The sequence below is a fragment of the Tachypleus tridentatus genome, chromosome 9 (assembly GCF_004210375.1).
Source record: "Tachypleus tridentatus isolate NWPU-2018 chromosome 9, ASM421037v1, whole genome shotgun sequence".
Taxonomy (NCBI): Eukaryota; Metazoa; Arthropoda; class Merostomata; order Xiphosura; family Limulidae; genus Tachypleus; species Tachypleus tridentatus.
The window spans coordinates 140986822-141012913 of NC_134833.1; the positions used below are offsets into that span (position 1 = coordinate 140986822).

The 26092-nt window shown below is 37.2% G+C and overlaps 1 protein-coding gene across 4 annotated transcripts in view; it reads left to right on the forward strand.

The window, feature by feature from the left end:
* The first annotated feature begins 408 nt into the window (after positions 1-408).
* LOC143226533 (apoptosis-stimulating of p53 protein 1-like) overlaps positions 409-26092 on the forward strand; it is a 226804-nt gene continuing 201120 nt past the window's right edge. For 3 of the 4 annotated variants that reach the window (XM_076457601.1, XM_076457602.1, XM_076457603.1), the window contains exon 1: positions 409-734. In XM_076457601.1, the coding sequence (XP_076313716.1) occupies positions 687-734 (48 nt within the window). In that variant the 5' untranslated portion in view covers positions 409-686. The remainder of the gene's footprint in view (positions 735-26092) is intronic. The other variant, XM_076457604.1, reaches the window with a different exon arrangement.

Below are 26092 nucleotides of genomic sequence, written 5' to 3' on the forward strand. Positions count from 1 at the left end.
CAGTTGCAATTATTGTTTGCCCTCTGGCGTCAAGTGATATAGGTATATGGTCATTGAATCGGTATCATTTCTGATCGGAAAACCTTTCAAAACTAATATTTTATTACAATCTTGCGCGAAGAACATACCTAATATTCTCCATTATGTGGGACACAGAAAAACCGAATTGAGCTTGAGTACAACGAAGGTAAAAAAAAAAAACACAATACAAATAATAATAAAAAGTGTTAAGACAAACATAATTCGTTCATGGATAAACATGCGAATAAATGCTTTCCCTCGTGGCCTAATTTCTTAACTGGGCGGCTGTGACTATAGTCTATGCTTGCTCTGATGTGAGACGTCTGGTGGTAGGACAAGTATTTATTTTTCTCCCTCACTTATAGGCATACCTGGCTTCTCACCTACATAGCAAAGGTTTAGACGTCTACAGGAAAATCTTTCGCGCGTTTTCTTAGCTCGTGCATGGTTGACCTTCAAGTTGTGGTTCGCGCTTCGTGAGGCAGGTGTTATATAGTTAGTCTTCTAGACCTCGCTGTGATGTAAAATTACGCTGGGAAAGAAATGTGCATTTTACAACAGGGAAAATTACTGTTTTGTGGTCGGTTTTAGAAGCAAAAACCCAAATTATACCCTTACGTAGACAATAATAGAAGCCAGAGTTGTACTTCTGATGGAGAGACTCTATGCCTGATACCTCCCCATTAGATAACACACCGTTTGCATGTGGTATGGTACGTATCTGTTTCCCGCTAAATTCCATGATCTTGTCACGTGATCAACAATATTTAACCTTATTTTCAAGGGTAATTAACGTCTTTCTGATCGTGTTTGATTTTTAGAAAATAGTTTCACAGTTGCAACAGACTTCTCCCCTTAGTTAGATGTTGGTTGTGTTGAAAGTAGTTATACTTGGTTTCTTAAATTTTAGACCGTTGTGTCAACAGCGCTTTAAGATACAAAACATTTAGTCCAATTAACGTTTGACATCAAATTGTTTTATTGAATAGTTATTTTACAAATATCACCATTCTCTCGTTTAAAGCACTTATTGAATGTGTTTGTGTAATTTTGTTTTTTCTTGCGATATAAAACCATTACGCGAACGAATAGAAATAACATGGTCACTCTTATGTGTATGTATACGTGTATTAAACAATATTTTTTGTTAAGCCATTCTTAATAAAATTTATGAATTATATTAAACCTAACCATGTGGAAGACAAACAAGAAATCATTAGTATTCAGTGGTATAGGAAGGTGTTTGCAAAGCGGGGATAAACATGTAGATTTTTACGACGAAATTTTTACGAAAATATAAGGAGCGATAATATCGGCTTAATCTATGAGGGTAGCCTGGGGACATGCTCCTCTGAAGATTAATGTAATAATATAATTTACACTTGCTATATAAGCCAAATATGTAAAAGTAGGGGTGCTAAAACACTCATGGTTCCGACGCCTCTGATTATTATTGTCTCATGACTAGAGTTGGTGTATTTCTGGTAGGTTCAAGAGGTTTTAATATAAAACGATAAAACCCTACTTTACATTAGAACTGATTAATATTATTAGAAATATAGTTAAATATGTGTATTTTATTTTTCTGGGTTATTTGTTCTGTTTGGAAGAAAACGAAGATAATGTGAAATTTTGTTTATTCTCTCCAAAGCTGTAAACAGATGACATTTGTTATCATTGGATAAGTTTGTTTGGAATTAAGCACAAGGATACACAAAGAGCTATCTCTGCTCTGCCCACTATTGGTATCGAAGCCCGGATTCTAGTGGTGGGAGTCCGCAGACATGCCGCTGTGCCACTGGGGAGCCATTGGCTAAGAAAACATCTTTTTTTTTTTGTAAATATTTTTTCTCCCTCTAGTAAATTATGTTTAAAACCTTCCTATATATTTTGATATTTCACGAGTCGGGCGTGATTTAGTCATTAGCTTTCTCGGCTTGTGAATCCGGTGTTTCACATCCCATATCTGCAACACTCGCTACTTTATAGCACTCGTCAGGGTGCTATAAAAGTTACTGTCAAATCACTCTATTCGTCAGACAAGAGCACTCTAAGAGTTAGTGGTGGGTGATGTTGACTAGCTACCTTCCCTTTTGTTTTAATTCGAAATTAGGCACAGTTATGCGTAATATGAACCTTGTGTAGTGTTGGTGAAAGCCCGATAATCCGAAAGCCCGTTAGTTTGAAGCTGTTTTGTGTTTTTAACAATTAAATTGGTTGTTTGGTTAAATTCGTGAAATGTTATTATAAAAACACTCCAGGATATGATCTAAAAGGTTACAATTTGACATGAATGATTGGATAATGCTTATTACCAGTTCGCAGATGTTATTTTATTATATGCATGTATAGTATTAGCTGCAGAGCTACGCTTCAGGATTGAATTTGGAATTTTAGCTCTTCTAAGAGAAAGAGTGTGTGTGTGTTTTCTTATCGCAAAGCCACATCGGGCTATCTGCTGAGTCCACCGATGGGAATCGAACCCCTGATTTCTCTTCTAAGAGAATGGACATTCAAGGTTTTTATTTTATAGTCCTGTGATAACAAATGGTATATCCCCCAATCATTAACGATGTTGAAAGTTTCCCATCTGTAAAATTATCTTGAAACCGAGTGATCTTTACGCCAGAATGTTATTTGAAATATTTCTCTTGCATGTGTGTAAAGCGAAAGCAATCCGTCAGGGGCGGCTGGTCCTCCGGAATCCCCCAAAGATGTACCCTTTAAACATTTCATTTGAGATTGCATTCATCTATCAAGGACTTACGGATTTGTTTATTAATTCAGTATTAACTTATACTGCAAGAATATCTGACTATCACGCTTTCGGACTGTCGGCATTCGACTATTGGATAGTCGCCGTGGTTTCGAGCGAAATTCTGCGGTGGGCACTGTTGACTATTAGTTCCAAATTAAGAGCGCCTATGGGCGGATACTATGCAGCTTTGAGCACAGTCCTGCTAGCAAAAAAATAATCAATTACATGGCAAGGATGAAGGGGGGGCTGTATTATGTACTTCTTAATAATCTCGTGGCGTTCACACGGAAGTAGGCTTTATATCTCTTTTACAAGGTCAAACTAAACAAAATAATTACAGCAACTCAAGGTCTTTGTTTCTGACTGTTTAAAAAATCATTAAATTCAATAGGCTACTAACACGCTGTTCGATAGAGGTGTTCAGATACGGAATCATCTTATCTCTAGTTGTTTTGTATAACGAAGAAATATAAATCTTCTAGGTTTGACATGTGGCAGCGCTAAAGGAAATACGTTTAAGAAGTTTCATGTAAAATTAAATAAGAGCTGTCTGCGCACGGCTGTCCTTAAATTGAGCTCAAAGGCAAGAAAAGAAGGCAGATATTGAACAATACCTACGACCACCTCTTAAACTGCTGCTGCCTAACCAACATACCCTCTGTTTTTATAGTAATACCGCGGCCGTAGTGTTTGGAGCACGTGTTTACGGTAACAGAACGTATGTTATAAACGCATGGATTTACAGATAGGGCACGATAACCAGTAGAACACGTTTGCCAAATGATTTACATAATAGTTTTACTTTTAGAAATATAAAGATTTTCCTTGTTTCTTTTTTTTTTTTATAAAAATCTTAACAGTTTCTACTTGTGTGTCTTTTCGATTGTGTAGTTTATACATGTGGTATAGATTGGAATTAATGAAATCTATGCTTCACATCTGGACGAAACAATACAAGGCATTTTCGTAACTTAACGATTGAAAAATGTATCGTTCTTGAAGCTCTTTTAATAAAGGAGTTGACATTTCACTTATTCTACAGTAATTCAGTTTTGCTTGTTTGTTTTTGAATTTCGCACATAGCTCCTCAAGGGCTATCTGCGCTAGCCGTCCCTGATTTAGCAGTGTAAGACTAGAGGGAAGGCAGCTAGTCATCACCACCCACAGCCAACTCTTCGGCTACTCTTTTTACCAACGAACAGTGGGATTGACTATCACATAATAACGCCCCCACGGCTAAAAGAGCGAGCATGTTTGGTGCGACAGGGATTCGAACTCGCGACCCTCAGATTACGAGTCGAACGCCTTAACCTGGCCACGCCGGGCCTGCCTAAATAAAGAGCCGATGTAAGAAGTTAAATAAAAGGGTAAAGCAGCACGTGAAGTACCAATAGTTTCAGTCGGTCGCACGTTAAGGTATAGTAATTATAGCAACAAGAGAAGACGGTGTCTGAGGTGCTTTATCACTGGAAAACAACAGATGTTATCTTATAAAAGCAAATACTATTTTAATAAAATATATTACACGCAGTGGCACATTTAAAGCTGTGTGGGCTCAGGGGCGAATAATGTTTGTGGGCCCTACATCCTATGTAATTTTACACATAATTAGATTATTAATGGGCTCCCATTAAGACCATGAACTCCAGGACTGAGCCCGCTTTAGCTCCTACCTAAATGTGCTACTGATTATACAGTAATAGTTGAAAGCTATTTGTACGATAATAATTACAAACTATTTATATGACAATAATCAATTATTTTTATACAATCATAATTAAAATTACTTGTACAATAATCATTAAAGACAATTTATATAATAGTAATTAAAAACTATTTATACTATTATAGGGATTTTGGGAGAAAGGGGTATCCACACTTATCATATCGAAGGCTTTAGGTACCACCCCTCCATCACAGCCATTCTTTACTGTATTTCTCACAGTTCCAAATAAGGTTAATTAGCTCATAAAAATGGTTTTTATTTGTGATTCTAAAACTTTAAGAATGTGTTTCTTGAGTTCAAAATCTCTACGTTAGGGCACCAATAATGACTGTGCTATTTGAATTTTTTTCGAACCTTAACTTTAGACATGACAACAAACCTTTGTCAGCCAAAATTTAGGGCACATTTTCCCGTCTTTCAAGCTACCAATATTTTTTTATTCATATTTATTTCAGATAAAATAAAAGGGGGGACCAGTTTGCTAATAACATATTATACTTATTTCAAGTTATAAGATCCCAGCCAGTAGCTTGGTTACTTTGAATTTCGCACAGAAGTTACACGAGATATCTTCTCAAGTCGTCACTAATTTAGCAGTGATAGACCAATGAAAAAACATCTATTCAACACCACCCACCGCCAACTCTCGGTCTACTATACTACCAACTAATAATGAGATTAATTGTCACATTATAAACACTCTGTGGCTGAAAGAGCGAACATATTTTGGTAACATGGTTTAAAACCCACGACCCTCGGATTGCGAGTCGAACTTTCGAACCATCAGGCCATCAGCCAATAGTAGCTCAGAGATTCCATTCATCGTGTGAGTGGGAGTAGCTCTTTCTAATTAAATGAGTTTTCCAACAAGCAATAGTAAGATGAAAATCACTCACTCGTACTTATTACTTACATTAAAATTAAATATACCCGTTTTTACAAATATCTGGTAATGCTGGTTATTGTTACAACTACACTACACGATTTAAACACCAACGTTTTTGTCATCACAAAAGCGCGTAATGGCTTAAAATAAAAGTTAAACAACGTTTTTTTTTTTTTTTCTGCGAATGCAAAACCGAAAGGGCCCGGCATGGCCAGATGAGTTAAGGCGTTCGACTCGTTATCTGAGGGTCGCGAATTCGAATCCCCGTCGCACCAAACATGCTCGCCTTTTCAGCCGTGGGGGCGCTATAATATGACGGTCAATCCCACTATTCGATGGTAAAAGAGTAGTCCAAGAGTTGGCGGTTGGCGATGATGACTAGCTGTCTTCCCTCTAGTCTTACACTAGTAAACTAGGGGCGGCTAGCGCAGATAGCCCTCGTGTAGCTTTGCGCGAAATTAAAAAAACAAACAAATTTTCTTCAGTCTTTTGAATGATAAATGATACGAATGGAGAATACTGGTATTGTTCTCTGAGTAGAAGGTGATCACTGCTTGCCCGCGCGAAACGTAAAGTGACAAAGAGAGTTCGAGCTCTTAACTCTAAATTTTATGAATATTGATTGCAGTTCCAAATACGCTTGCAAGTTTATATTTCGAGTGACATCGAAAGATAATTTCGTATCTAATATTTATCTGTAGAAAACATAGCTTCAGACATAACCACTTTCTGCTTGGTTCTGTAGGAGGACACAGCTTCAGATATAACCACTTTTGCTTGATTCTGTAGGAGGACACAGCTTTGGACATAACCAATTTCTGCTTGGTTCTGTAGGAAGACATAGATTTAGGCATAACCACTTTCTGCTTGGTTCTGTAGGAAGACATAGCTTCAGACATTACTTTGTGCTTGGTTCTGTAGGAGGACACAGCTTCAGAGATAACCACTTTCTGCTTGGTTCTGTAGGAAGTCATAGCTTCAGACATTACTTTGTGCTTGGTTCTGTAGGAGGACACAGCTTCAGAGATAACCACTTTCTGCTTGGTTCTGTAGGAGGACACAGACAGATAGCTTCAGACATTACATTGTGCTTGGTTCTGTTGGTTCTGTAGGAGGACACAGCTTCAGAGGAGGACACAGCTTCAGAGATAACCACTTTCTGCTTGGTTCTGTAGGAAGACATAGCTTCAGACATTACATTGTGCTTGGTTCTGTAGGAAGACATAGCTTCAGACATTACATTGTGCTTGGTTCTGTAGGAAGACATAGCTTCAGACATTACTTTGTGCTTGGTTCTGTAAGAGGACACAGCTTCAGAGATAACCACTTTCTGCTTGGTTCTGTAGGAAGTCATAGCTTCAGACATAACTAATATTCACTTGGTGTAAAACACAAATTTTACAATAGGATATTGAGAGTATAAAGAGTGGCTTTAGTGTGGTCATGTCATGTCATATAGATAAGCATACCTCTGCAGCACCTAGGCTTTATCTCCCTCACAAATAAGTATAACTCTGTAGTACCTAGGCTTCATCTGTCTTATCTGATAGATGATGATTATAACTCTGTAGTACTTAGGCTTCACTTGTCTTATCTGATAGATGATTATAACTCTGTAGAACCTAGGCTTCACCTGTCTTATCTGATAGATGATTATAACTCTGTAGTACCTAGGCTTCATCTGTCTTATCTGATAGATGATTATAACTCTGTAGTACCTAGGCTTCACCTGTCTTATCTGATAGATGATTATAACTCTGTGGTACCTAGGTTTCACCTGTCTTATCTGATAGATGATTATAACTCTGTAGTACCTAGGCTTCATCTATCTTATCTGATATATGACTATAACTCTGTAGTACCTAGACTTCACCTGTCTTATCTGATAGATTATTATAACTCTGTAGTACCTGGGCTTCACCTGTCTTATCTGATAGATGATTATAACTCTGTAGTACCTGGGCTTCATCTGTCTTATCTGATAGATTATTATAACTCTGTAGTACCTGGGCTTCATCTGTCTTATCTGATAGATGATTATAACTCTGTAGTACCTGGGCTTCATCTGTCTTATCTGATAGATGATTATAACTCTGTAGTACCTAGGCTTCATCTATCTAATAAGATGAATATATCTTTGATGCATATGGTCGTTAATAGTAATTCTAAATCGGTGTAACGCTGTACTGTCTAGTCTTTGTATGTTTTAAATATATCTATAACTATTTAGTATCCAGTCATTACCTAGTCTTATAGATATTTATGACTGTACTATCTAGTCGACATCTTTATTTCTGTATAACTCGATCAATTTGTTTCTACTTTTAATTTGGTTTTGTAGATAACTATGACTATTTACCGTATTAGCCGTTTTAAGTCTGTCATATTTTGTCTTTATAGGGTACAATAGATAGGTATGTTTCTGTATTACGTAGGTCTTTCCTGTTATTATAGATAAATATATCTCTATACTGTGTAGTCGCCATCTGGTGTTGTATATAAATATAAAGTTAACGACACTGATTTTTCACGTTCATTTTTTTTTTTTTTTTTTTTGCTGCTGTTGTCAACGCGTAGCGTCCTGTAGCACGTGATGACCACGTGGTAATATATATAATAAGAAATCTGGTAGTGTGCTGTGGGTCGCGTTGAGTCCTGTAACACGTGATGACCATGTGGTAATGTGTAATAAGAAATCTGGTAGTACATCGTAGCTACATTTTGTTACCTTGTTGTTTGCTGGAGTAGATGTCGTCACAGAATGTATATCTTTTCTCACCGTATATAAAATACTAATTGGTTTTGCTAGCGTATTTCTCTCTCTCTTTAGCTCTCGAGCTGAGATCCACGTGCTCGACATTGTACGCCACCAAGACGACATTCATTGTTCCGTACGTAATGTATTATTCTTCGCACACATATTTTAACATCCTAACGTTCTAAATATATGTTAGGAATTTAAAATACCCACGATGCAATTATCCTTAACAGCCTTGGTCATGTACGTGAGGCTTCTATATGATCAGAGTCAGGCATTGCCTTAACTTATGTGTGTTTCTGTGACCTAGTTTGTCATATGCCCTACCGAGTTCAACGCGATCTTCATGTGCGATATAAATATTTTCCAGGGGTTAGAAGGGAGAAAAGGTCGTACAGTACGTTGATATTCGACATATTTAGTGTCACTCAACTTTTCGTGCATAATAGGTTTTACTGGGATTTCCTAGTTTTTGTTATTAAACAGAAAACTACCAAAATATTAGAAAACAGAATAAATATCCTTTTTAAGGTCCGAGTTAAGTCAGGAGAGGCCGATGGGAAGGAGCCACGACTCAGGCTTATGGACCACACAAACAGTGAATTTTCAAACTTAAAGGCTTAATATTTAAACAAGAAACGCACCTTTGCACGCTCATGGAAACTTTCGCTGTATTTCGTTGAAAGTTTAGTACTAAGAAATTAAAACAACAACAAGATATTTGTTTGTTAAGCACAAAGCTACACAATGGGCTAGCTGTAATCTGCCGACTATGGGTATCTAAACCTGATATTTAGCGTTTTAAGTCCACATACTTCCCGCCGTGCCACTGGGTGGCAACAACAACAACAAGGAAACAAGCAAATGTGTTCCGATTTTCTACAACAAGGTTTTCGTATTCGGGACTAGCGATGACGATAGTGAACCATCACATTACTAAATTGTTCACGACTAGTGAGCATAATACATGGTGTTTAAAGCCCTTCTTTTTTTAATGTTGTTAATTATTAAACTATGGGTAAAATCGCTAATTTTCTGTATAAAATACAGAGAAGACCATAGTCGTAATAATTACAATTCTGATGGTAGTTTTGGCTAAATTTCTTTTATTGGCTTACATAAATTGAAGGATCAGTAAAGTGTATGCATGTTTTGATTTTCCCTCAAAGCTATACGAAGGCTACACCCTTGTGCAAATTAATTGAAACAAATGGTCATTTTACAATATTTTCAGCATGGCGGTCGGTGAAGGCTCGCTGGACCCACTGATTTCTTTTAATAGTCATTTTTTCACACAGACGGCGTCATTAGCTGTGTTTTGCACTACGGCCGGTCTATTTTTGGGACATATGACGAAATTTTGAGGAATATTACGTCATTCGAAATTGCGTTAGAAGAGCAAAAAGACCAGTCAAAAAACAACTTCTTACCAACTCAATGAAGAAAAAACGGTATAAATGGGGTCTGAAATACAAGAACTGGATGCAAGAACAATGGAGGGAGGTGTTATTCAGTGACGAGACTCGTTTCTTCGAACAGGGTCAAAGAAATCTGCATGTTTGCAGATCTCCAGGTGAGAAACTTCGAGAATCTCACATCAGTCAGTTCGTAAAACATCCCTTGAAGAAGATGTTTTGGGGCTTTTTCAGCTGCTATGGCGTCAGAGGCTTACATATCGTAGAAGGTATGATGCGAGGACCACAGTACATCGAAGTTTTGCAGAGAAGAGTCGTTTCAGAATTAAAAAAGAGATTTCCAGATGGATCTGGCATTTTTCAACAAGATCTGGCTCCGTGCCACACATCGAAACTTGTGAAGAATTTCATGACTACAACGCGAATAAAGGTGCTGGACTGGCCTGGAAACTCCCCGGACTTAAATCCTATTGAAAAGACTGTACTACGAAAGATAAGCTAATTGAGGCCATAATTGAGGTGTGGTACCATGATCTAAAAATTAGTAAAGATTGCAGTCAACTCGTGGACTCGATGCCAAAGCGGATTAATGATCTTGTGAAAAATGAAGGCGGTCATATCATGTATTAATTTGTGAGTAATGTTTGGATTCTTAGAAATAAAACGCAAAAAAATGAAAAAATTGTAATTTTCCGTCTTATTTCAATTAATTTGCACAAGGGTGTATCTGCGTTAGCCGTCCTTAATTTAGCAGTGTAGGACTAGAGGGAAAGCAGCTAGTCATCACCAACCATCGTCAACTCTTGAGCTATTCTTTTACCAAAAAATAGTGAGATTGATTTTTACGTTATAACGCCCCCCACGGCTGAAACGGCGAGCATGTTTGGTGTGACAGGGATTCTGACCCATATCTTAGATTACAAGACGAGTGCCCTAACCACCTGGCCATGCCGGGGTTTTTACTGTGGATGTCTATACAGTTGAGCATCGTTTTCTCTCAAACTTCATTAATCGTTCAGGATAAGTGACCTGTAATTTCTGCAGTTTTTAAGGGTCCGACATTTGTTTGTTTATTTTTAATAGCTTGTTTGTTTGTTTTGGAATTTCGCACAAAGCTACTCGAGGGCTATCTGTGCTAGCCGTCCCTAATTTAGCAGTGTAAGACTAGAGGGAAGGCAGATAGTCATCACCACCCACCGCCAACTCTTAGGCTACTCTTTTACCAACGAATAGTGGGATTGACCGTGACATTTTAACGCCCCCACGGCTGAGAGGGCGAGCATGTTTGGTGCGATGGGGATTCGAGCCCGCGACCCTCAGATTACGAGTCGAACGCCTTAACCCACCTGGCCATGCCTGGCTAGCAAGATGAGCATGTTTTACCAAAACCATTTGTACTATCTTGATGAAACGTTCCTTACTCCAAAACTATCTATATCAGCCTGATAAAATGGTTTACATTTGTTCTGAAACTACCTTTAACCAACCCAGTGAGGAATTTCTTTCTTGAAAACTGTCTGCAAAGGGTTCTCCTCTCTAAAATCTTGTATACCAACCTGGAGAAGAGAGCGTCTTCTTTGAAGTACTCTGTATCTACCTGATGAGGACGCTTTTTCTTTTAAATTTCCTTTAGTATTAACCTGAAGAGTTAACCGAATGTTATAACTTCATAAAAATGCTTCTCTTTGAAACCATCTGTGCAAACCCGGTGAAGGATGTCTTGTTTCAAAACAGTTCGCACTAGTTTATAAAGGAACACTTTTCTCTGAAACTCTTTATACGTATGTAATGAAGAGGGCGCTGTTCTCCAAAATACTTTATACGTATTTCACAAAGAGGGCGATGTTATTCGAACATCTTTGTGCGCATTTAACAAAGAGGGCGCTGTTATCCAAAACCGTCTGTACTTAAGGAAAGAGGACGCTTTTCTTTGAAACAGTCTATACATGTTTAATTAACAGCGATTTTCTGTTCTAACTTCAATAAAAAACTCTTACTTAACCTGTATTAACATGGACAAGGAGTTTTCTTCCTTCAGAAATTGCCTCTACTTTTCTGCAAAACTTTCAAGAATGACCTTATGAAAAGTACTTTTTAAAAATATCTTTATTGAGCTGATGAAAGTTCCCTCTCTTCACTAAAATTTCATTGTAATTTGAGGAAGTGTACTTTCCTTTGAAACTCCCTGTATTAGCCTGAGCAAAGACACTGTCCTATTGAAAATGTCCAGTAACCTATAGAGAGCACTTTTCTATAAATTCGCCTGTTTCAAGCTAAAAAGGCGCTTTTCTCCAAAACTGTTTTGTTTTGAACGTAATGAATAACAAATCCGCTGATACTAACCCAATGGATACATCGCTCTAATCAGAAGTAGTCATTACTAACCATGCACAAACTGATATTTTCTCCAACTGAAAACTACTTAAATGATCTTATGAAAGGCATTTTCTGCTTTTAAAATGGTTTGTACTTACCATATGAAAGGCTTTACTATTATAACTTCTACCTGTGACATTTCCTTTTTGTAATCTATAATTTTGCTAAAAATAATTCTTACGTAAGGTTGACCAATATGCATGGAAGTAACTGGACAATGTGTGTTTGTGTTCATACTAATAATTTCTTTTGGTGGTAGTGAGAAGTTAGGGTACCTCTCCTTTACGTAAATGCTGTCACAACAGAATTGAGATGCACTGTAACTATCCAAGGTTTGAAGTCGCATTGCATAATTTAGGTTAGTTCGCTGTTCGAGATAACCATCGCATTTATAGTTATGTGACAAGATTTAAAAAAACAAACAAACGAAATAGATGGACTGCATAACATATATTGGTATGTTTTATAATACCTGCGGTACCATTGCGTCGTTATACACAGGAACACCGTCTGTTAGATAAAACTCGCAGTTAATACTGTCAGCTTACCTTGATGCTAGCAGCGACAGGCTAGTCTTGTTTAATAAAGAAACCAGTTCACCATAAAAATCAAGTTTGACAGGACGCCTTTATCCAAAAACTTGTACAACAAGATACACATACTTGAAGGCACACGGTGTACAGATCAGAAGCTAGGACTTAGTCCTCAGTTCTGAGCTACAACAACAACTAAGACTTAGTCCTTACTTCTAAGCTACAACAGGAACTTAAAACTACTTTGTTTTAAGTTACATCAAGAATGAGGACTTTGTCTTTATTTCTATGCTGCATGAACAATGAGGACTTAACCCTTAGTTCTAAGCTACAACAGGAACATGGGCTTAGTTCCGAGTTCTAAGTTGCACCAGCAATAAGAATTACTCCCCAGTTCTAAACTACACTAGGAATAAGGATTTAGGTATATCAGTAACAAAGAATGAATCTATAGCTCTAAGTTACGCTTGTAACAGAAAATTATTCCTTAGTTCTAAGGTACAATTAGGAACAAGAACTTAGGCCTTAACCATAAAGCTACACTAGAAACAAAAATTTATATAGAGTTCTCAACTACACGAAGGATGTGAACTTAGGGTTTACTCTTCAGCTACACTAGAAATAAAGAATTTATCTCTGTTTTTAAGATAAATTAGGAACAAATAATTAGTTCGTAGTTCTAAGCTACTCCATGAACAAGAAATTATTTTGTAAGGGCCCTTGTTATTACAGCACATTGCGACAGTAATCTCGTGCAGAGGAGTCAAAATTTATTAGCATAAATCTAATCAACACCATTTTTAACACCAGGCGACACGAAACTATACATAATGACATATGTATTAACGCAGGTGCGTTTCTAAAAGGGAAAATAAAACAGCTTTTTATTGAACATCAATATAAAATCATTTACCATAATTTTTTCTTTATTTTGCGCGTTCTACATTTTAAACATGTCAGTTGTATAGAACCTTCTTCTAGGACTTACTTTACACCATTTTATTTTTTTTTTGTTAGTGTTAACACTTTTTAAATGAAAATAAAATTTGTTTAGTAACTACTTAAAATTAATTTGTTTGCTTTAATCGCCTCTTCGAAACAAATTATTATGCAGCAGCGTGGTATATTATAACAACTGTTGCTGAGTTACCAAACAAATTTTATTTCAACCTAACAAGGAGGAGGTATTCTGTTTATGTTAGGAACCGCTTATACGATTGCTACGTCCATAATAAGCCTTTTCATAAATATGAACCGGAAAGAGAAGTACAGAAACTGCATTAGCAAAACGTTTCATGATTTACTAGGTGTTAGTGTTAATTCATGTTTCGTTTTTTTTTATCGTCTGTCATGCACTCAAAGCAAGGTCTAAACCTTCAGTATCAACTCTCTGTGTAGAGAGTTTTGTGTTTATGTGCGACAAAAAATGAGTGATTATCAGTACGTGTAAACAATTTGAAGACATTTATTAAGATACGCTTTCCTAACACTAACCGAATGGTAATTCTGTTTTATTTCTGATTTATGTTGTAATAGTTTCTTGTTGGAGTTGGGAGTTCTTGTTCGGATTACTTAAAGAAAAGAATGTTGCAAAATCCGAACCACTTAGATATAATGAAAGCGTTTATTTTTTCGATTACCAGTTCTGTAAGAATAGCTTATACAAGTTTTACATAACTGACGATAGACTTAATTGCTAAGGGAAATTACCTGCCAATTTTCCTGTATGATTATTCTCATATTTTTAGTATGTTGAAAGCACAAACTCAAATTTACAGCGCTGAACTAACTGGCTGACAAAATAATTAAGTGAACAATCTACTTTAGTTAATTACATTTTTGGTATTCCCTGGTAGAAGGATTTATCGCATATTAGTCGTATATGGCTCGTTATTTTGAAGTTCGAAAGATACCAAGTTACGGAGTGCCTCTCCACACTGACAGCTCGTCGTAAAAACAAAAGTCAAAACACGGTAAGTGCACAAAATACTTTTTCAATACACAATTACAAACGCAGAAGAAAACAACAACAACAAAAACAGGGTCAAGTGGATTTGTAGTGAGAGTATTAGAATGGTGAGAGAGACAGAGAAAGAAAGGATTTGAAACCTTAACGAGTTCTCTGTCACCAATTCTCGCCTGATGGGTTAAGGCTCTTGATTTGCAGTCTGAGGGCCTCGGGTTGGAATCTCCGTCCTACCATATATTCTCGCCTCTCAGCCTTGTGGGTGTTGTAATGTCACGGTCAATTCCATTATTCGTTGGTAAAAAGAGTAAGTAGCCCAAGCATTGGTAGTGATTGGTAGTGACTAGCTGCCTTCCTTCTAGTATTTCACTGCGAAATGAAGAACGGCTAGTATAGGTAATCCTCATTTAGTTTAGCACAAAAAACAAACCAAACTAAACTGTCACCAGTTCAGTGTACAACTTTCCCTTCTCTCTACAAGGTAAAAGAAGACTTTCAAATTTAAATTCAAAAGATGTTAAAATATAAAACATTCTTGCACTGGAAATTAAAACGAAGCAGTTGTGATTCAAGTTGTGTTGTGTGCAAAGCTCAATTCAGAAATTCGAACCAGAAATTTTAAGGTCTGTTAAAAATTTGATTAAAGAAAAGAGTATGGCAAAGAAGAACCGGGCTTTTAATATCGAAAAAAAACACTAAAACATGAAACAAAACCAGATTTCACACGAAAATGCAAAGGTGTGGAATCCCATGGCCATTATCCGATTTGCCGACAGAAAAGAGAGCCTTCTATTTTAGACGGTCAACAGCTGTCATTCCTTCAAGAAAACTTGTTTGATATGACAATTTGTGAACTGAGTCCCTGGCAGAGCTAAAATTTGAAGACCTTTCCGTGTGCGTGTAAGAAAAAAACAGACATTTTAAAATAGAAAATGTTTCGTTTTTAAGCGAATTAGTCTTTTAAACACCTTTGGCCCGGCATTGCCAGGTGGGTTAAGGCGTTCAACTCGTAATCTGAGGGTCGTGGGTTCGAATCCCCGTCACACCAAACATACTTGCTCTTTCAGCTGTGGGGGTGTTATAATGTGACAGTCAATTTCACTATTCGTTGGTAAAAGAGTAGCCCAAGTGTTGACGGTGGGTGGTGACGACTAGCTGCATTCCCTCTAGTCTTACACTACTAAGTTAGGGACGGCTAGCGTAGATAACCCTCGTGTAGCTTTGCGCGAAATTCCAAAAAAAAACAAACAAACAAACTAAACACCTTCAGATAGAATGGGCCTTCCCGAGAACCGAATAAATAGTGCAATATCTTCTAAAATAATATCTACTCAAGCATATACCTACACAGTTTTTTAAAAAGCGCTTCGTATACTCATTAATTAGTGTTTATACAAAGAAAAAAACAATAAAAAACAACTAAATTAATATATTGTACAAAATGTAATAATAAATAAATAAACGTTGAAGTTGGAGCTTTATCAAACACATGCGAATGTTACAGCTTGCATTACATCTCAAAAAGGAGAGATTGAAAAACTTTTAAAAAGTAGCTTTTTGATGATTAGTTGGATAACAACGTTTCGTCAGTTTAGGTGAAATCAAACGAAACGATGTATAAGTTTATTTTAAATTTCGCGCAAAGCTACACGAGGGCTATCTGCGCTAGCCATCCCTAATTTAGCAGTGTAAGACTAGAGGGAAGGCAGCTAGTCATCACCACCCACCGCCAACTGTTGGGCTACTCTTTTACCAACGAATAGTGGGATTGACCGTCACATTATAACGACCCCACGGCTAAAAGGGCGAGCATGTTTGGTGCGACGGGGATTCGAACCTGCAATTCTCAGATTACGAGTCGGACGCCTTAACCCACCTGTCCATGCCGGACCAGTGCGGAGTGAAATTTTTGTAGTTACTGGATGCGAATCATAAACCCTCGAATTGACATTTTGGCACGCTAATATTTCTGCGCGCTAATTATTAGACCAAACCCAGTCCAGGCCTATACTGTGCTCGAGGGAAAACGTTTATTCTTATCGTTTCATTACTTAGATAAAAGCCATAATGTTTTATTTTCCAGTAAGCTTAAGAATATTTTGACAATCTTGAAATAATCCAAGTAAATATTCGCTACTAAACACCATAAAAATGTCGTTAATGAATGAACGATCACAACATTTTAAGGAGAAAAAAAATGCAGCAATTTATTGTTAACGACTTTCCTTCACACAGAATCGTTTGTGTGTTTGCTTGTTCTTAAGCCTAAAACCTCAAACTGGTTTTTTTTTTTTGTGCTCTTCTTGATGCGGTTGTCGAAACTCGATTTTGTGTTAATAGCCCACTGACTTACTTTTGAACCATCCAGAACCGAGTATCGAATTTGATAAGGATTAGAGCCTGATGTTCTTTAGACCCATTGTTTTGAAAATCGAACGTAAAATCAATTACACATATAAGTCTAATGTTCATTCGGGTATTTATATTACATGAACAGTAATACGGAGTGTAATGTTATGTTAGGGACGTAAGCTGCTAACATTTTGAGATATATTTGCAGTTTCAGAATGTTTCAGAATATCGGTCTGTCCCCAAGTCAATTGTATAATAACATCGTCCTTTCCAACGTTTGGAAATTGTTTAACGGGACACCGAAAGCAAGGAGCTGGATGTTACGGAATTTAAAAAAATATTTCGCGTCATATAGATACTTACGTAGCATACTTAGTTACATATACATTTAACACCACTTTTTATATATTACCCTAAACCTAGCCTACAAACTTACTCGCATATATATATATATTAGTATCACTTTTTACGTATTACCCGAATAGATATTTAAATATCTTACGCCTAGATAGGTACTTTTCACAAGTGTATTATATATAAATGTATGATATTCGGCGAGTTTTAACTGACTATTGATTTTACTATTTTTCATTATGAAGACACACATGCCTAGGCTTTTTGAAGTTCCAGGATCTTTATAAGTGTGTTTTAATGGTTATTTTTCCGGGAAAAAACAATTTCGAATATTCCAAGACAAGCTTGTTTATTACTAATATTGTGTTATTTGAAGCAGTTGACCTTGGCAGACGACACTTTCTGTATTGGCAACGCGCCACCTGAGCATTTCGTTGATGCGTGTTTGAAGGCCTTGTATTCTTAATAGCAGATGCCATCCCAATGCAATTCTAGCCTTGAATCAACACAAGCACGTAGTTCAGTGAAAGTATCTCCTTGGGCAGAGTTCCGACTCAATATTACGCAATTTGTGAGCAATTCAGTCATGCTTTGCTTCAAGTGGGTTTCCAGTTTACCTTACCCAAGAAGAAGCAGGTTAAAATACATTTTTTGAGTCACCTTAAAGTTCTTTTTATTATTGTTATTATTGCTGATGGTGAACTACATATATATTTTTGTTATTTCTTCGTAGGTTTTATTAGGCCTAGTACATTTAATCGGCAGTGGAGGAAACGTATTCTTTCTCCCCCTCTTTTATTTTATTCGCTCCCTGCTGGTTTAAACCTGCGAGTAAAGGTTTCGTTTTTGAAAACCAAAACAAAAAGCTGATACATGCATATCTCAAAATATCGAACTGGTGACATCTGTTATTAAAGCAGACGGTATGTTACAACATTTCACTTCATTATTCAGCGATAATCGTGTACTCCTCGCTAAACTGATGTGTTGAATAACAATTGGCGATATAACATTTTTGGTTCCCTACAGGGGGTATGTTTCCCAGTGGATTGGCGTGGTGATTTAAAACTGGCAATATAACTTTTTTGTTTCATTATAGAGGGTGTGCTTCCCAGTGGAGCAGAGTGTTGAATTAAATGCAAACGCTGAGAGTTGAAAAAAATAAAATAAAAATGAGCAAAGCAAATTTTACAGATGAAATCCAAGAGGTTAAAATTTTAAATTTGGAATAGTTTGAGAAAAAATGCAATTCCTTAAAAAGTTTAATATGGAAATATTTGGGTAAAGGGGAATTAATCTAACCAGGTTTTAATTGTATTTCCAACCAGTAAAAACTGTACGTATTAATATCGAATTAATAATGTTTATGTATTACAAAACAAACAACAAAAACGCACGTCCCCATGTGGCACAGCGGTATGTATGTGGACTTTAAACGCTAAAATATGGGTTTAGATCACTGATGGTGGGCTGACCACAGATAGCTTTTATGTAGTTTTGCGCTTAACTTAAAAATTGAAAACGTACAAACGATGAACATGCAGGAGTTACAAGCAATGGGTAATTACAATTAAATTTGGCGTTAGTACAACCATATTATAGAAAATACAAAAGAAAGGCGAATAAGTTGCACAATGTTTGAGTATTTTCTTTAATCAGGACAGTACACTCTAAGTTTATCAATGTACGACTGTGAAATGTTATTCAAACTGTCCTGGATTACTGCACATGATACGCTAAAGTTGTTCGATTGTTGTTTAACCTTCTGAGCTTCTACCTAAGCAAATTAAATTACAGGATCATCTTCTTGTTTGAAGACAAATACCTTCTAAACATAGCTTGTTCGTAGGGGAAAGACGAAATGAATAAGAGTTTGTTTGTACCTATCAGTCTCAAGGGTGCCATCAATTTCCTTTAAATTTTCAACAGCGGTGACCGAATGCAGTCCACACTTGTAGTGGCCCATAGCATGATTCGCTACAGACCTTTCACATTGATCGCTATACGTGTTTCGTTTTCGCCATAGTTTATTATTGCCAGACAACTTTAATATGGATTCATCTGTAAGGGTGAATACCCCTGTTGTACCTGATACTCATTTCAACTCTGATTATCTTTCATAAGTAGTACCTTATGGGAAGCTGTGTGTCTGTCGAGACCACTTGACATGTTTGTATATCTTTCAGTCATGAAAATAAAATGTACACGTGTACTTACAACTAGGTTGTTTTCAATATCTCTAATGATTTGTCGTGTTTCCTCGCACGTCACTTTTGAAGACTTTGAGATTTTTAACCTTGCCTGTATTTATTGTCAGCAGTGTTTGTTTCATATACCTTCTTAAAAATATTCATATAGGCTCGTACTGACAAGTGACGTATGTTTTCGGTTTATTGCATGGATTAACTTTCACCAACCAAAATGTTTAATCGTGTAGTGTTTCTGTGCCAGGAACCACCGGTATATTCACTAAACTACTGTCTATACTTTTATAGATATAATTCTGATGTGGCGCTATCTGATTGGTTGGGTAACGTGCTGTAAATATATTATAGTGCAGTTCATTTTTTAACAGTAGTTGGAGAAGCATTTCCAGAATATTTGCATTTTATATCCATTTTACTTACTATTTCTATAATTATTTAATACTGCGCACATTGTGATCTAATTTGTTACAATTTTCTACGACATTTCTGTTATATGCTGAATATAACGTAGTAGCATAAAGTTCTATAGATGTTTTATAAAGTTCTGTTAATGTTTAAAAATCTACCTGGAAACCGAAAACCTAGAAATTGGGATACATTATGATGCAAATGATTATGCTTCCGTACTGAAGGTTTTAGTTTGTTTAAAATTTCCCGCAAAGCTACACGAGAGCTATCTGCGCTAGCCGTCCATAATTTAACAGTGTAAGACTAGAGGGAACGTAGCTAGTAGTCACCCCAAGTTATAACACCCCAACAACTGAAAGGGCGAGCATGTTTGGTGTATCGGGGATTCAAACCCATGACACTCAGATTGTCTTAACCACCAGGCTATGCGAGGCCCATGATGATTGGAAGAGTTATTAAAAACCAGGAAAATATTTAGTCCACACGAAACGTTTTGGAGGCTTAGTAGCTCTGTTGCCGTAAAATGCTGCAAGCCATACACAATCAACGTTTCGGAAACTTATCATTTCCGTTACCAAGAGGAATATGAGTCTATGCGTAACGTGTCGGAGGCTTATTAACTTTATTATCATAAAATATTGGAATCCGTAAATTATCAGCGTTTCTCTGTTTCAGAATGTTATAAACTCCATTATAAAATTTAATTTGGAGGCTTAGTAGCACAATTGTCATAAAATTTCGGAATTATAGATAACCAATGCTTCAGGCTTATCAAGTTTCATTATCAAAAAAGTTCCGTACTGAAGGTTTTGGTTTGTTTACAGTTTCGTGCAAAGCTAAATGAGGGCTATTTGCGTTAACCGTCCCTAATTTAGCAGGGAAAGACGAGAGAAAAGGCAACTAGCCACTCATCACTACCCACCGCCAACTCTTAGAGTACTCTTTTACGAACGAATAGTAGGATTGATCGTGATATTATAACGTCCTGTTCCAGCTGAAAGGACGAGCATGTGTGATGGGATGGGTATTCGAATCCGCATTCCGCAGATTGACAGACAAGCGCCCAAAACCACCTGCGTACTGAAGGTTTTATTTTTAACACCCACTCGTTTAAACGTACAAATTATCCCAGGGCAAGATTTTAATTCATGCCAGCATGCGATAACAATTAGTAAACGAATGTGAGAAATAAGCTGAGACCATAACGTAGTTAAAATAAACAATTATTGTTATGAGTAAATAACACCCAAGTTGACACACCAGATGAAAGAGGAAAAATAAGGGATTTAAAAAATATATAATTGTAACTATGGTGATTTATATTTACGCAGGGTGATGGAACACATTTTTAGAATATTAATCCAACAAAATTAAATCCACTTTGAATCTAGTCACGTATTGTAAATCCTCTTCTTTCACCTTCTTTCTTTGTTAGAGGACTTACTCATTTATCGTTTTTTATTTCCTTGTCGGACCGAAAGTGAAAATCTGACCTTAGAAAATTACCTAAAACATTGAAGTATATATTCGTATATATATGTACATGTAAATATACACAAACCTCTATGACCTCAAATGGTAAATAGCCAGTTTATTTGGTATTGGGGCGTGACACGATTTTTGTGTATGAAAAGTGCGTAAAGCGGATTATGCAATTAGTTGAGGGCGCATTAAGAACATTTTCATCCAAGCGCGTTGTCTAATAAATTATACGTTTGTACACAAACCGTACGTTATATCATTATGGGAAAAGTTAAATTTGAAGCGGGAATATAAAGAAGGCTTGACTAACAACATTTTGTTTTGTTTTTAACATTCAAGCATTGTAAGTGTCGTATTTATTACTGCCAAGTTTATAAACACATTTCCAGTACCGTGTTTATTTTTGGATACACAATAAAAACAGAGAAACAAAAGACACGCTCTTTAGTATTCCATTACTCATCTGAGACATAAAAGAGGTAAACTTTGGGGATTTTGAAGGGGAATACCCCTTTTTCTATTGTGATACAAAATTCCAAACTCATATGTAATACTACACATTTCAAGGCTAAAATAAAGTTATATAGAATGCCCGATATGTCAACCCATGGACGACAGAGTTTTAAAGTTCGACGCCGTTAAAAAACGTGGCGTCATTTGAGTGTTATTACAGTTTAAATGTTTGAAACGCATCCATTGTTATGATTATATATGCGTTTTTTTATTCTTTTTTTTGAAATATGACTCGATTTCTTAAACCATAAATCGGGGTACTTCAATGGAGGAAGGCAGTAAGAGGAGTTGTTGGGATTTTACCGTGAAATAAAAAAATTATTGCTGTGTTCACAATTTTTCTTTTTTTTTAAATGGAGACAACTTTAATATTCGTGTGCCCACAAATTCACGAAGAAAACTAGAAAACGTAATCAATAATAACTGACTGCTAAAATACGTCTAAACAAAAGGATGCTGCTGTCATCTGCTGCGCATTAGGGTGAAGTTGTTAATCAAATTTTACCTTTAAAATTCACAAGCTTGAAGGGTGAAAAACCATTAAGAAAGCGTTTGCAGAGAAAGTGAGTTCCACAGAACTGTTACCTTTGGGCCTAATGCGACTTTAGTCCTGCCCTGTGACACAATGTGACGTTTGGTCACTCTGCTTGTTGTGTGTGTGTCTCTGTGGAATACGGTTCTAACCTTTTCAGAACTCAGAATAAAGACAGAATTTTGAAATTTTGATCTTGTTCCAATATGACACTTGTTCTAGAGTAAAACATACTAGTTTATCGCTAAAGGTCAGACGCTGGCTCACAGGGCGTATGATCCCATTCTGTTTGACAATGATCAGAATCACCCGTTATTGCTTTGAAAAATCAAAATAGAAAGCCATGATCGATATCACATCGAAACGTCGAAAATTTATCTCACCTATTGGACCGAGTACCGATTTTTCTTTTTAAGCACTTAACGACGTTTCTGCTGGACGTTATCGTATAATTCACCTTTATGCTAAACATCAGGCGTCAGTAGCTTTGCTCGAAGAATTTAATTTTTTTTTCATTAGAATTTATGAGTGAAAATGAAGAATAATATGATAATATGCCAACCACGTTATAGCTGCTCTGTCAAGTGCAGACAAGATCTTTCGCCCATTACCAAGGTTTATCAGATCGGCTGAGATGTGATGACGTCATAGCACTGGTAGAGCGACTGTTTCGGTTTGAAACAGATTAATTTTATTTAAGCCATTACATATTAGGGTTACGATCTGTGTTGATATAAGATTATTTACTTATTTTTAAAACCGAGCTATTTATTATTAACATTATTTATTTGTTCATTCTTACTTTAATTCTTCTGGATGTGGATTCCTGTACGTGGTGAGGGGACCTCCCAGAGAAGGTTCTATACTTTCAGTTTACCTTCTCTGGTATCTAAACATCCACCTGCGTGTTTGCCGTGCGTGGTGACCCGTGAAGGGGAGGAGAGGATCCTGGTGGCTGAGGGGTCCAACTCCAGCACACCACTTTGGCCTTGAATTCCTGTAGAGGGGCGGTCTTGGGGTGGCCCTCCAAGATCAGTCGGCTAGTCCATTTGGGCCAGGGTCAACTAAGTGCCAGCATTGGACGTCCTCAACAGGTACAGTGGACATTAAATCTGATACTGGTGTTCGGGTATAGTGCTCACAAAACCCTGGCGTCGGTGTAGTGACCTTATATGGCATTGTAGTGTGTCACCTCGTAGGGCTCCATGGTGGGTGGGGTCAGTGGGCACCGAAATATTCTTTTTTTTTATTATGGATATCCCTCAAATAAAAAAAAAAAAACAAGCATGATAGCACAAAGAAAAATCCGACTACTGGCAGACGACCGTGCATTGATGACTTTGTACGGTCAAACTCACTTGAATCTGTCCCGCGATTTTAAATTATACATTCTTTAACTGAAAAACCCTTAGGGAAGATGTCGCCATTTTATATTCAGAAGGGTTTAGAAGGGCTTGCTGGCTCACCTAAATCGGTAAAACAAATATGGTCTGGGAACATTTTAATGGAGACAGCTTCATCACAACATTCCAAACTCCTCTTGAAGTCGAAGGCCATTGGGGATATACCAATTGAGGTTACTCCTCATTATACTTTGAATTCTTTCAGAGGTGTTATAGTTGAGAGGGATTTAAAGACCATTCCAGAGTCAGAGATCCTCGCAGGTTTCACCAGCCAAGGTGTTACAGCCGAGAGCCGAATTTATATTCGTAAAGACGGGATTATGTAGCCAACAAATGTTCTAATGTTAACATTTACAATATCATGTCTTTCTACCACAATCAAGGTAGTGTATCTGAATTGTAAGGTACGGCCTTATATTCCTAACCCTGTTAAGTGTTTTCATTGTCAATGATTTGGTCACTCGAAAACATCTTGTCGTGATTCCTTGACGTGTGCTCTTTGTGCTGGTAAAGACCATGATGCTTTTAAATACCAACTAGAACCACATTGTATTAACTGCAATGGTCCACATCCTTCCTATTTTACTTCTTACCCTAAATGGGTGGAAGAGAAAGAAGTACAGCGTTTCAAGACAGTTCATAATATTACTTATCCAGAGGCTTGGAAATTACTATTCCCAATTCCATCTCGGACTTATGCTGCTGTTATCCATTCCACTACTACAATAGGAGTCCAGACAGACCTTTCCGTGCCTCCTAGAGAATCCTTAACAGCACATCTTAATCTAGTATCATCCAAAATCAACAAAGTTAACGAATCAGAATCTATTTCTATCTGTCCCTACCACATCTCCTACTCATTACCCAACTTCACCTTGTTCAAGCCCAGTTGTTTCCATGGAGTCTTCCTTGCTTGACACCCCAAAAATTGAACAACCCATTTGTTCACGTCCTCAATCACTGGAACGTATGTCTACAAATTCCGACCTGCTTACTCGATCCAGAGCAGGATCACAAGAGAGTGACCGACCCACATCCAGTAAAGAAACAAAGCGCGATTGCAAGCAGGTCTCCGTGCTGTATTATCTTCCAATATAAAGAAAAATGGCCATGCTAATCCAATGGAACTGTCGAGGTTTTCAATCAAATGTGAATGACATCAAGGATTTAATTGACTTTTATTATGCCAAATGCCTTTCTTTACAGGAAAATATTTTAAAACCTACTAATACAGTTACAATTCGACAATATTCCTTATACCGAAATGACAGGTCATGTGTAGGACAAGGACATGGGGGAGTAGCACTGCTGGTTGATCAACATGTGCCCACTCAGTCCTTTTCATTGACTATGCCCTTGGAGGCTGTAGCCATCCATATCTTCTTGGGTCGTACTATCACTGCTTGCTCTCTGTACCTTACCCCTGGAAAAAATTATCATCCCTCAGACCTTGATGCCCTCATTGAGCAACTGTCAACCCCCTTTTTAATTTTAGGGGATCTTAATGGGCATAATCCCCTCTGGGGTGGTCCTAGTACTGATGTGAGGGGTCGTACTATAGATCATATGCTCCTGAATCACAACCTGTCTCTCTACAATTCTGGCTCTTACACTTATTTTCATGCACCCAGCTAGTGATTTACTGATATAGTGTTTGTATCTGCTCCTCTTCGCTTTTCACTTGCTTTACTTGGGAGGTTAACGTCAACTCTCGAAGCAGTGATCATTTTTTATCATATTAAGAGAGGTTGGCCGTGGTCAGTGTCACCTGCTCTTTCGGAACTTGATCCTGCTATCTTATGTAAATCATCGATAGGTGATTGTGTAGCAGCAGTAATTAACTGTATTGTTCAAGCAGCTGCTCAGTGCATCCCCAAAACCTCGACATCTTTCCCACGGCATCTTCGCCCTTGGTGGAATTCTGCTTGCTCTATAACACGAAAAGCTCAGAAATGTACTTGGAATAAATTTCATAGATATCCCACGCTTACAAACTACATTGCATTTCAGCAATCCCGTGCACAGGCTCGGCGAGTTAGACATCAAAGCAAGAAGAAATCTTGGATTAAATATACCTCCAGCATTTCTTCAACCACCAATTCAAAAGTCATATGGGACAAGATTCGGAAGGTGAGTGGACGGTATACTTCTGCCTCTCTCTCTCTCTTAATATTCAATGACCATGAACTTGCTGATGCTCAGAATATTACCAATACTTTTGGTGAATGTTGCTCTCATGTATCTACCTCTTCAAACTCATCTCCTTCATTCTTAGCTATTAAAACACGAGTTGAACATCTGCTTCTTTTCTTTTCGACTGATAATCCCTATGACTACAATCACCCTCTTACACTGGTGGATATCAAACTTGAGCTTCATCGGTCTAGCAATACATCAGTTGG